General features: G+C 40.3%; 1 protein-coding gene across 2 annotated transcripts in view; it reads left to right on the plus strand.

Moving 5' to 3' along the window:
• Nucleotides 1–13,841, plus strand: part of STK32C (serine/threonine kinase 32C) — a 250,025-nt gene that overhangs the window by 223,145 nt on the left and 13,039 nt on the right. For both annotated transcript variants that reach the window (XM_048856983.2, XM_048856982.2), the window contains exons 3-5: nt 6,813–6,964; nt 12,207–12,380; nt 13,059–13,096. In XM_048856983.2, the coding sequence (XP_048712940.1) occupies nt 6,813–6,964; nt 12,207–12,380; nt 13,059–13,096 (364 nt within the window). The remainder of the gene's footprint in view (nt 1–6,812; nt 6,965–12,206; nt 12,381–13,058; nt 13,097–13,841) is intronic.

The following is a 13,841-nucleotide window of genomic DNA, read 5'->3' on the forward strand; positions in this document are numbered from 1 at the left end:
AAAATCGGGACAGGGTGTGGGGGGTAATAGGAGCCTATATAAGAAAAAGACCCAAAAATCGGGAATGTCCCTATAAAATCGGGACATCTGGTGACCCTATTTGCAGCTTACATACCCATTTTGGGTTTCATTTAATTTGATATTTCTTTTTGTGTATCTTCGGGTATGTCTACACTGCGAAGTTGTCGACAAAACTTTTGTCTTTCACAGGTACTTAAAAAAGCCGCCCCGCAAAAGACAAAAGTTTTGCCGATGCAAGTGGCATTGTGAACGCAGATTTGTCGGCAGGAGTGCTCTTCTGCCGACAAAGCTAACGCCGCTCGTGCAGCTGGAAGTATTTTGTCAGCAAACGTGTCTACAAAGAGCGTTTACACACGCTGACTTTTAGAAACAAAGCCTTGTCGCTAAAAGCTGCGTGGTGTCAACAAGCCGTCATCAGTGTCTTTCTGTACTTTCCTTTGAGATCAGTGTTTTAAACTAAAAAAAAGTGACTTCTTTTGTAACTTTTGTTAAATTTGTAAAAGGTTTTTTGTTTTTAAAAAAGTTTCAACTAAATCCAAAACCTTAGAACTCTAAAGAGAGATATTATTGCTGCCAATTGCTATTATACATCATTTACTGTTTATTCACATCAAGTCTGATGCAAGGCCTAATAAAGTCAATTGAAAGGCTCCATTGACAATCGGCTTTGGGGATCAGACACTATTCCTTGTGATATTTAACACTTGAATGCATTAGCACACATTGTAAATGATCAGTGGTAGACAGGGAAAACACAAAAATCTACCCTGAACCATAAGAATATTTGACAACAAAAATGTAGTTCCATCCTGAAAGTAGCCTGAGAATCACAACTGTGATCCAAGTCAGTTAAAAATTGTAACTGGAACTTATTTTGTGGTAGTGTGAATTGAGTGTACAAAATCTTTAGTCAAACAGGACTGGCAAACAACTCATTTAAACTGAATTTCTGGCGAGTGGAGGAACTCACTTCTGAAGGGAGAGGATTGATATAAATAATATGGGGTTTCAGTATATATGTAGTGTTTTAACAGTTAACCCTTTGTTTTTCATTACATCATAAATATAACACAAATCAATTGTTTAATCACTTTCTCTGATATGAACTAAATGATTATGCTTTTTCAGAATATAAGGAACAGAATACTAGTAATAAACTATGTGACAGATTGGTTTCAGTCTGTCCGCAGTTCCCATTTGATACAGAGTAGAGCTAATGTCAAGAAGAAAATCTAAGAATTCTATAAGCCATGTCTACTAAAGTCAAAGACAGTGCAGAAAATGAGCTGTCTGTAAATTGACATCTTCAGACAAGGAGGTTAATCATACTCAAAAAAGATCTAATAACAGACAATCAGCCCGAGAGTAGGGTGAGGGAGTTGCAAATGTGGCCAGAAAGTCCCTAGTTGTGTGGCTCTACCTTCAAAAGCATATTTAAGGTAAAAAGTGACATAGGAAAACCAATAATGAAACTGTTTAGCCACAGAACTGAATACAACCCTCAGCGAATTTGGAGACAGACCACAGGAAACACCACTTTGGATCTATGTCTATACTACAAAGTTTGGTCAATATATGTTATGTTGGCTTACAGCTGCCAGCTTCTATATGTCATTCAGGCATGTGCACAGTTGATTGCTTGCATTGGTGCTGCATGTCCTCATCACAAGTAGTTGCATCAATAGAAAATGTAATACACCATGGGTAGGTATTCCAGTGTGCCCTGCACCACCATCTGGTACAAAGCCTTGTGGGACATTTTAGCAGTGCTTTGTGGGATACCAGCAATTCCCTCAGGAATTTTTGGGGAATTACGGGTCAAGTTCCCACAATCCCACATTCTCTATCCCATAATGCTTATTCCATGCTATAATTTCATGCCATTTTTAAAATTTCCACCGCTTTTCAGTCTCTGACATCTCTCTGGCAGACGTTTGGCTCCTGCACAGCTCAGCTCAATTCTTATGACTATTGCTAAGACAGGACACACAATTCTCCTGTATCTGTGGAACTTCCGAGACTACTACAACCAGCAGTGCAATGAGGATGATGAATGGATGAAGAAATAAAAATGCCAGGTTGCTGCTGGCATTCATACACTGGCATTCATTCCACTTGTTAAATGAGCACTGAGTGGTGGGATCGCATTGTAATGCAGATCGAAGATGATGAGCAATTTCTGTAGAACTTCTGGATGTGAAAGGCCACATTCCTGGATCTGTGTGCTGAGCTCTCTGACACAGCGATACCAGAGTAAGGGCAGCACTGACACTGCTAAAGGGAGTGGCAGTCATGCTCTGGGTGCTTGTAATACTGGATTGCTGTTGGTCAATGGGGAATCAGTTCGGAGCTGGGAAATCCACAGTTGGGGCCATTGTCGTCTGAGTGTGCAAAGTCATTTAGCATATCCTTCTGCATGGGACCGTGACTCTCAGCAATGTGCAGGAAATAGTAGATGGATCTGAAGCAATGGGGTTCCCGAACTGAGGTAGGGCAATAGATGGGATGCATACTCCTATTCTGGCACCAATTCCACTTTGCCAGTGAGTACATACACGGAAACGGGAACTTTTTCCAGGGTTCTGCAACCACTAGTGGATCACTGGGGATGCTTCACTGATAATAACAGTGTGGGCTGGGCAGGGAATGTGTATGATGCTTGCATCTTTAGGAACAGAGGACTCTTCCAAAAGCTGCAAGCAGGGATATTCTTCCTTGACTGGCACATTCACTTTGGCAATGTTGACATGCCAGTAGTAAATCTGGAGGACCCAGCCTATCTCTTGCTCCTGTGGCTCAGGAAGCTGTACGCTGGCCACCTTGACAGAACCAAGAAAAGATTGAGCTACTGGCTGAGCAGGTTCAGGTTGACTGCTGAATGTGCATTTGATAGACTCAAAGCGCAGTGGTGATATTTACTAACTACACTGGAACTCAGGAAGGCACACAGTCCTATCGTTATTGCTGCGTGTTTCTATTACATAATATTTGTGAAACAAAAGGGAAAAGGCTACTGGCTAAGTGGAGGGCTGAGGTGGACCTGCTGTTTGCTGAATTTGAACAGCCAGACACAAAGAGCCAGCTGTGGAGCTATACAGTTGATGGAGTCCTTTACAAACTCATTTTAATAGTCAGCTATAGTTGTGTTATACAATGCTTTGGGGAACTTGTGTGCCTGTTATGGATTTGTAATGTGGCAAATCTGCTTGGTGCAAACTAGTAAATATACTCTGCATTTCAAAAAAATAAAACTTTATTGTGTGCAAATAAATGGGAAACAAAGTTAAAGTGCAAATAAACAAGTTAAACATTTTAGCAGCACTGTAAGAGTGTGATGCATCCTTATAAAAACGGAGTAAAACATGCATGTTTACGTATTCAATATTACAATGTTTCATTCATGGTAAAAACAAGTAGGGGACTCTGCTTTCTGGCTTATTCTGTAGTTATCACAGATCAGAATAAGTCTAGTCATTGTTTTATTTGTTTTCCCCTGCCATGGAGTGGTAGGGATAAGAGTTCATCTTCTGCTGGCACCTGGTATGTTGTGGGGTAGAGGGATCAGTGATCATAGGGTTTTCCATGGAATGGCAAGGCAGCTGTGTATTCGGTCTTTGGGCATTTAGCTCAATAAATGTTCTGCAACATCTGTGTTTGTTGCCTGAGCAAACCCATAATGTCCTGGTGCACTTCCTGCCTTACTTCTCTGACCTTTTCCTCTCCTCCAACAACCAGTCTTTCCATTCCTGGCCCTTACCCTAATTTTAGCCATTTGGCCCCTCCAATCCCCATGTTCACAGTCAGCAGCTGTGGAGCACTGGAAGATATCAGAAAACATGTCCTCCCTGGTCTGCTTCCTTCTTCCCCGCTCTGGGTCAGGCATTCAGCAGACATGGAGGGGGCACCTCTGAAGGCCTCCATGCTAGAGGCTGCTGATTAAAACATACAGATACCGCATTATATTTACAGTCACAATGGCAAGGGAAAGGTAAGTCTCACAACTCTCTTACATTATTTCCATAAAAACCTTTAATAAAAAATGCTAATTGTCACTTTAGCTTTGAAGCACCTTGTTACAGCATCACTCTTCAGCTTAAGCCATGGTTAGTACAGAGTAGTATGGGGGCATGGAAACTGTTGCATGGAAGGTTTAGATGCTGGCTGCTCCTTGGTATGAGTATAGGGAAAGTGTAGTAAATATTGCTAATATTTTCACATGCAGTGGTGATTTTGACTAACACCTCACTCCTGAGGGTGACAAAGGTCCAGAGAACATTGCTGCTACTGGCATCCCAAAGCCCCTTGGTCCATATGTTGCTCGCTTGCTTATTGTAATGGTGCCAGCAGAACTCACCATAGAGTGGCATGGGGCTGTCTCCTGTCGCCTGGGAAAACACAAGGTTGCCATCCCTAGAAATGTTCGGGAGAGGGTTGCAGAGCATTTCCATGAAAGTTGAGAGATTGTTGAAGAAGATAAGAGAGACATCCTCTTCAGATAAACAAAGTACTCCCCCTGGGGAGAATTGTGGGGCCCCTGTCTAGCGCGACAGGCCAAACAATGGAAAAGCGAACATCAGCTGTATCTCTTCATTCTACCTCTATCCGGAGGAGGGCAGTGATCTGTTGTGGATTGTGTCAATTGGACTGCTATACTAAATTTTTTTGAATTAATTTCCTAACACGTAGTAGTTCATTAAAGTGTCAACTAAGTATGCATTCTAAAGCATTAACTTTAATTGTATTTCCAGTGCTGGTTTTAAAAGTAAAATGAAGAAGCAAAAGTTGATGAATTTGTTCTCTAACTGGGCCGATGGGATAGGTGCTATTTTTAAACAGGGAAACAAACTGCTTGTAAGGAATAATGCATCTGTGCATGTACCTGAGCTCCCTTCCCCTCCATCTCCAGGCTTATCTGTGCTTGCCTGGTGAGACTGGCTCAACTACAGTGGAGTTCTGAAGAGCTCCTGGCTCGCTGCAGGCTTTGAATCACCCTCCACTTCCCCCATCCCCTCTTCATCCTCCTCCCTGTGCACTGCAGGAGTTATCATACCTGGGTCTAACGCAGGGTCAACAGTCACATTCGGCGTGCTGGTGGAGTTCCCACCAAGTTTGGCATACGGTTTACAGTAGAAGTGGCCTCCTGGGTAGCCCCAGATTTGTTGTTGCTATCCCTCACTTTCTGATAGGCCTGCCAAAGTTCTTTGGCTTTCACCTGGCATTGATTCTCATCCCTGTCATGCTCAAAGTTTAGCATCCCCAGTGCAAGCTTCGTGTAGATATTTATGTTCCTTCAGCTGCTCCTTAGCTAGGCTTGCACAGCCTCTTCTTCCCATAGGCCAAGGAGATCCTGGACTTCTGCTCTACTCCAGGCAGGAGAATGTCGAAGTATAGCTCTCTGTCAGTGCAGAACTGGCATGGTCAGATGCTCGCAAAGGTGGGCTAGAAGGTTTGCTCACCAAGGTGGCCAACCAGGCAAAGGCATTTCAAAAACATGCTGAGGTTTTTAAAGAGGGTGGGCTGCGACAGGCTTCCAGGATCTATGACCTCTGGGCAGTAGAGTTCAAAATTGTGACCAGAGTGACCACTGTCATGGGGGATGGTGCATTGTGGGATAACTGCTGGAGGACAATTAGGGTTGACACAGTTGATGCAGTGTCTACATTAGCACTATGCTGATAAAAATAGGTCAACTCTGGCTGTGCATCATTTGGCAGGGGTGCTGGGGGGAAGGGGGGTTGTAATTGTGCTTAAGTTGATGGGAGACATATTTAGGTTTGGATAATACAAACCTATGTTGAAACAAGTCGACTTAGGTCAATCCATCTTTGTAGTGTAGACCAGGCCTGGGGAAGGAGATGTTTGTGATAATAAGACAGGCATATCAAAGAAACCAGAAATGCACAAGAGGACTGTGAAAGAGACCTAATACTATAAGCCACATGGGACTGATAGGCTTGGTGGCCAAATGGATCACAAGGGAGAAAAGGAAAAAAGTGCTCCCTAGAAATGTAAGTTACTTTACTGTAACTCTTTCCAAGTATGAGACTAGATCTGTTATACAGTCTATTTCTTATGTCTTAATCTTGTTTTTAATTTATTCTTAAAGAACCTTCTTTTTAAATAGACCATTTGAATCTTTGTCAGTTGTCTGCAATTTCATAAAGCCCATCCCTGAGCGGTGAAAAAAACTAAGCAACAGCAGCGAAGGAAGGGTGTCTGGACTGGAGCACTCTAGGGCCCTGATCCGTGGTGGAAGCTTTTAGGAGCTAAGGCATAAAACAACAAATACTTCTATGAATAAAAGGGCATACCTGACCCATTAGGTGTGCCATTCACAGGGCTGCAGTCATATGGGTACACAGGGTGTGCCTAGTGCCTAGATGGGAATTGAGTTTAAAGGATGTCAACAAAATTCAGATCTAGATTTTGATCACTCCACAGTTCGGGGATGTTTGAATGTGGGGTTCTGATTTGGCCTATTATAAAGATAAAGGGTCAGTTCTAAAATTCTGATTCAGATCCAGTTCAGAATTCAAACATCTTCTACAGTCCACAAGTATTTGGACTGATAACTTTGTACAGGCCAATATCTAAAGAGCACCTGAATTAAAATGGACCTGATTTTGCCAAGTGTTCCTTTCACCCCATCCCCTCTAGTTTAATTAGCACTTTGCTGAATACCACACATATTTGAGCCCCAAGACACCAAATGATACAGCTATAGTCAGATAAAACATCAAGTAAAGGTATATCACTGTCATCTACTTTTTTTTGTGTGTGTGTGGTTCTAGGTGTGTATTGTACAAAAGAGAGATACGGAGAAGATGTATGCTATGAAGTACATGAACAAACAACAATGCATCGAAAGAGATGAGGTTCGAAACGTGTTTAGAGAATTAGAGATCCTGCAGGAAATTGAACATGTATTCTTGGTGAATCTCTGGTGAATATCTTCTTTTCTGATGTACACTTCTGGTGACTGCATGTATTCACAAACACCTTACAGTAACCCTCATAGTCAGTCAGTTTGCACTTGACAAGGGGCGATGAAAGAAATCTACTGAGTTGTCCCTATATCATCACTGGATTTCTTGCTTATGTGAAAACTTGGGGAATCTGTCCTGATAGCTAAGATGTTTACATTTTAAGGCACAGTTTTAAATCATTTGATGAATTATCTTACATGATTTCTTTAGAATATTTTTTTTAAATTGGTAAACAAGTTTTCTTTCAAATCTGAAAATCAAATAACTGTTCCGCTCACACTTTTTGAGTTAAATTTAAAATAATTTTGCAATACAACATGTTAAAGTGAAGTTTGGCAAAGGAACTTTGATGCAGTCAAACAATTTAATCAGAGTATTTAATTAAAGAGCTCATACGTTATTGTACTTTATGTATGGAGATACTGATCACTGTGATTCTGTCCATGTTCTTTACTTTTTCATCATGAATTGTGTGCTATATTTTGTAATCCTTGCATCAGGCACAAACTTGAACTTAAAGAATTAAAAGAAACTGGTAGCTCTCCATGATGTAGATTATGTTTACCATCTTAATAATAAATAACAATAAATAATAATAATGCCAGCAACATGGTACAAATGTGCTAAAAGTGTATGGGGCTTTACACATGGTTCTTGTCTCTCAGGCATCTTTCATTCTAAAGGAATTGATTTGCAAACACTTGCTACGTACTGGGTAAATGGACTGCTCTGGGTCATAAGCGCTAGAAGTAAGATTTTGCTAGGTAGGCCCTATTAGAGCAGCCCCAGTTCATCAAGGCAGTTTAAATATGCACTTTAAGTTAGGCACATGTTTAAGTACCTTGCTAAATGGAGGCCAGGATGACAAAGAGAGGCCTGTGAGGCGGGTGGCCAGACTACATGAAATATGGTCATACAGGTGCTCCAGCGGCACCGTACATCTCACGCTATACACTAAGCATCCAAAGACACACTTCAAAAGCTTTTTATGGATCAAAACAATTTTTAGACTTTAGCTGTGCTATAAGGAAATAATTGCAAAAATTAAGAGTCAAATCATTGGTATTTGTTGCAGCGAACCAGTCATTGCATAGTCTTTGCGAGTGGATACATCATCAAGTTTGAACTGCTATTAATACTGAGCAATTTCAAATGTAATCACCTTAGCTAGTGTTCTCCTTTTGACACATATTTAAGTAGTCTATTCAAATTATCAGCCATGTGGCAATTATTGAAAGCCTTGTTGTAAACAAAATGCTTTATAAAAAGTTAAACTGGTCAATTAAAAGTGCATTCGTTTATAATTCAGACTTATTTTCGGTATTCACTTTTGCACAACCTAAATCTACTGGCTGATGATAGAAAATGATCCAATAAGCCCCAAAGGATCATAAATTCATTTTTGATGAGCATGGAATAGTCCAGATATTTATCTGAAGTTTATCAAAATATTTGATATTCCTTCCACCACCATCTTCATGATCCTCTAATGGGTCCTGATCCAAGTTACCCCTGCTGCAATTGCTCTTGCCTCCCCACCACACATGCTCTTTTGCAGGGATCAGCAAATCTCAGTAAGTCTGTCATCTTCCTTGATGGGCCCTGGAAGCTGAATTCAAATTGTGCATGCTCAGAGACACTGTGCCAAGAGAGCATTTAATGCATGAGTGCTCATAAGATTCATTGGCAGCCAGGCCCAACAAACAGGTTTACTGAGTTCCATGATAGAATATTCAGAGAAAGCATTAGGAAAGAGGTAATATTGGAAGATACAGGAATGGATCCATGGCCCATATTTACAGACAGTGGGGAAGGTCAAATCTATATAGCTTGGTGGAAGGAAGCTGGGGTCAGGTAAGAAGGTTACAAGAAGGGAGGGTGATGTGGCCATACTGGGAAAGAGGATGAAAGTGAGAAAGAGAGGGTGAGAGATGGGTCATCCTTATCCAACCTGAACATTGGCGTTGGGCTGCTTAAAATTTTGAGTTGCTTTTATATTTTTCAAATGGTTTCACGCATCCTTTGTTACAGTTTATAATATATTATTTCAAACGATAAAGTAGCTTTTTGTAAAACCCCAATTCCTCATTTGAAATCTGGAGAATATAATGGAATCAAATAGCCAATATTTCCAATCCAGCAGTTTTTCAAATTACCTAAAGACTCATGCAGTCACATCTTCTCTGCTCTTTAGAAAAGTGTGTTGTAATGATAAAATGAAGACTGTGTTCATAAAGTAACAGGTAAATAAGGTGATTTTTTAAAATAAAAAATGCAGTGAAGTATATTGATAGTGCCATAGTTTTCTCTAATAGGTGCCAAATTTCCTGTTGGATTCCAAAGTTTATGTCACAAATGAAATGTGTTTGTTAGTCTAAAATTAATCCCTGTTGCATATTGTTTGACCTCACAAAGACATCAGGAATGACGGGCACTTTTTCTCAGGAAAGATCCACAAACCTGATAGCAGGACAGGCTGAATCTGCATTGATAGAGTTGGCAGGGATGTGTGCTTCAAGGAGTCAGTCTCTATTAGCCAGTGCTAATCCTCCAGCCATGTTAATGAGCAGTGAAATTTCCCGAAGATTGAAAAAGCCCCAATAGCACTAAAATAAAATGACGAAATAAAGTCTATGCATAATGCCTTAGGATTAGATTCAGTAAGTCCCTTCAGTATAGTCAAGACAATCGGCCTGAGTTTGTAAAACCATTTTAACAATTGCTCTACTGAGGTTGTTAAGAAAGTAAGTGTTTTCTCTTAGCGCTATCAGATAATAGAATTGTACATTCATTTCTAGCACACATTCAGTATAAGAACAGAAATTTGTGAAGCATAATTTGTGATGCATGCATCGCACAATCCCACATATAATTCACTAAGTAGTACTGTTGTCACAGACAACTACTGGAAATTCTTTTGAGGTATGTCCAGAGTTTGGTGGGGTTTCTCACAAAAGCCAATTGTTTCAGATTTTAAAAAGACCTTTCTATTTTGTAACTGATATAAGGCTCCTGCTCTGACATTCTATGAGTTAAATTAGCCCTTGTATTCTCTTACTTCATTTTCAAAAAAGAGAAAAATCAGTTTATGAAAAATACAGAAAATCTGCATTTAGAATGAGTCTGAAGTTAAAATGAAATGTGTCTTTACTAAAGTCCCAAACTTTACCTGTTAATGAGGTGAGTGATTCATAAAATATAACAGGGAACTATGTAGCTCTGGGTGAATGGTTAGTAGGGGCTGACAATGTTTCTCGCAGTGAAAATCATTAGAGCAAAGTGTTGAAACTTGAGGCCAGATTTTCATAGCCTAGCTTCCCCGTAGGTGCAGTTCAGGCCATTTTCCTGATCATGCCACAGATCGGTAACTGGATGTCTAATGGTCTGATTTTCAGAGCTAAGCACTCAACCCCACTGGAAAACAATGGGAGCTGTGGACCTCAGGCTTAGGCTTAAATTGCACTAAATTGCACTCTCAAAGAAGTGAGTGCCAAATTTCGCCTGTAATTATTTCTGCTGACAAAACTGTGGATACAAAAACTTAAGGCCTGGTTAAGGTCAGGCTGAAACTGAATCCCTAGAAATCTCAGGTAACTATTTTCAACTAAATAATTTAGGGCCTAATCCTGTGAGTTGCTCAGCCCCGCCCATAAAGTGCTAAATGCACTCAAAGGGCCCTTTATTCCCACTGAACGCCACATGGGATGGGACCTTTAATTTTGTTTGGCTGATACTATATATAATGAGGGTTTTTTTAAACAATACATAAGCAATAAACTTTTGTAACATATGATCCCGTTGACATGCAGGCTGCCATGATGCATGCTGTGTGTAGTTCCGTTGACCTCAAAGGATTTGCACATGGTGTTAGAGAAGAATTTGTCTCACTGCATAAATGGTGCAGATCCTGTACTGGCTTTCTGAGTATTCATTGGAGCAGGGACTGGAACCCAGGTGTCACCTCAACCCAGGTGAGTCACCCAACCTAACCATCAGGTTCTCTCTCCCCCTTTCTAAGCCTCAGCTGGGAGGTGAGAAATCCAAGTTCAAATTCCTGCTCCAATGACTATTTAAGTATTTTATACAAAGAGGAACAGCTTCAACAGGCGAGATTGAGAGCCCCACCTAGATTATCCCATATCTTAGTGGTTAAGGCGCTCATCTAAAATGTGGGAAACCAAAGTTCAGCTCCCTGTTCTGAATCAGACAGAATGGAGACTTGACCCTGGGTGTCTCCTATCCCAGCTGTCTCCTATCCTATAACCACAGGGCCATTGGGTAAACAAGAGGGTCCTCCTCTGGTTTTATGAATCTATCCCAAAACATTTTTGGGGGCCAAAAGTATTTAGCAAATTGGCGTCAAATCTGTGAACAGTTTTAGTTGGCCTGAAACAGCATTTTTCATCAGCTAAATTTGTCCAAAAAATTTTGCCCAGCTCAACTAAGAATTATAGGTATGCCCCCCACAATGTGGCCTTTGAGAGCGTGCAGCATAGCACCGCACACATTGACCTCATGCTACTGCTCAAGCAAGGACAGTCTTCCCTGGCCCATCATAGGTCCTTCACACTATATGTCAGAGAAGTGGCTAGAGGCTCAGTCAGGGGGCTAGAATCAGCACTAACATTTTAATTGTAATGGAGATTGGCTATCAATAGCTCTGAGTAGCATATTCTTTGTGGGTGACTCATTAGAGCTGATAGCAGGGAGGTTTATCAGATAACTACATTTGGTTTGCTGCTCATTATTCCAGCACAGTTTTGATTGTATCAGGAAGAATAAGTGTGTTAAGAATATAGGAGTTAAATGACAGTGCCCTGAATATAACAATGGACTGTGCAAGTAGGGTAAAATTAATGAGTATTGCTGCCCCTTCACATAAATTTTGCATGGGATAGCCTGTGTAAGTTACACAATGAGGAAGGCAGCATGCAAATTAATTCATCCAGACAGAACATAGCAGTAATGAGTTAAAAAATATAAGACAGTATATTGAATCATGCATGCACAATTAAAATGATGTAAATATTGAAGCCAGGATATTCCTGTAACTTTACTTGGGTAAATGGAGAGGATAGGATTGTTATCATTTAACATGTAGAATATAATTAGGATTAAAAAAAAGCTCCTTCATTTTGTAGCACCTGTGAAATTTGCAAGGTGCCATGCTGTTTACTTGCTTGTGGTTGTTTTCTGTAGGTACTCTTTTCAGGACGAAGAAGACATGTTTATGGTAGTGGATTTACTCCTAGGTGGTGATCTACGGTATCATCTACAGCAAAATGTTCAATTCACGGAGGAAACAGTGAAGCTTTATATTTGTGAGATGGCACTAGCTCTAGACTATTTACGAAGTCAGCATATTATTCACAGGTAACAGCAAAATCTGTTAGTCTCAGCTGTTGAAAACTAACAATCTAAATAAACCAACATCGATAAATGAGATGGTCAGGATCATTAGAGAATAAGGGGCCAGATCGTCAGCTGGTGCAAACTGGCATAGGTCCATTGCAGTCTATGTTTGAGTTTAAGATGGAGTTGTCCTCATTGTATTGTATGCTAATGAGTATCCCAACATCATTAACAGTTGGTATTCAGTAAACAGCTCCTATTTAAACTGCACCTGGCCATCTGACCCCTTGGTTAAAATTCTGCCCTCATTATACTGGCGCTGGTCCTTTGCCATCTGTGGATTTACTCTAAATTTACCCCAGCATAAATTTGGCCCAGTATTTGATTCAAAGTTATAAAGTTCTTCACAATAAACACCAACTCTTTCAGTATTAATTTCAATAGAAGTTTTGCAAGAGCAAGATCTGGGAGTTTTGTCGTCCCCCCCTTTTTTCTTTTTTTGCATGATTGCATAGGAAAAACATTTATCTATTACACATATAAGAGATGGCACATGCATGAATAATTTCTCTCATACTAGGGTACTTTATTTTATATTTCTACCCTAATTGTTGGTCACAAGAAATAGTTTTGCCTTTCTTTTGAGTTGCTTTTTCCATTTGCATAACTTCTTACATACATCCTCATTTCTTTTCCCAGAGATGTAAAACCAGACAACATTCTTCTAGACGAGCAAGGTAAGAAAAAAAACAAAACCTGTCTGTCTCTGCAGCTCTTGTAAGCCTAGGTCCTGATTCTCCACTACCATGCATCTTGTGTGCATATTTACCCCTAGGCAAGGTGGGAGCAAGACACTACTGCTCTGGTTTGGAAATATTTTACATTAATTTTGCACACAGGTTATGCAAGGCAAGGGAGAATGAAGTCTCAAGTACGTTTGTCATAAACCAAAGCTTATTTTAACTAGCTCTTATATTTTTAAGACAAATAATATTTCTGGCTGAGATTTTTAAAAGTGTTATTTTTTCTTCAAAGATATTAATACAATAGCTTCCAATCAAATTAACTATTAGAAAATAACTTTGTGTCCTACCAATCTGCTAGTTGATAAAAAATGTTGGGGACCTGTTTCCACAAATACCTTAGGCCAAGGTATCATAATCATTTTTCATCTTCAGTACTTCGGAGTCAAGAAAAGAGGTATTTATATATTTACTTTGAGCTTTAAAAATACAATTGTAGTCACCTACCTTGTGCTTTGGGCACTCTGGCTATACATTAAAAATCACAACATGAACATAAACAAAGGACTGCCCATAAACATCTTCTCCTCAGCTTATGCTCTCTTCAGCAACCTTACAGAAGCAGACGGGAGGGAAGAGGGGCGGGGGGGGGGGGGGCGGAAATGGGCTCTACAACCTGCTTGGAAGATTAACAAATTTGGGCTCTGACAGAACAAAGTGGGAAACAAGATCAAGACTC

The sequence above is a fragment of the Caretta caretta genome, chromosome 7, assembly GCF_965140235.1.
Source record: "Caretta caretta isolate rCarCar2 chromosome 7, rCarCar1.hap1, whole genome shotgun sequence".
In the NCBI taxonomy this organism is placed as follows: Eukaryota; Metazoa; Chordata; order Testudines; family Cheloniidae; genus Caretta; species Caretta caretta.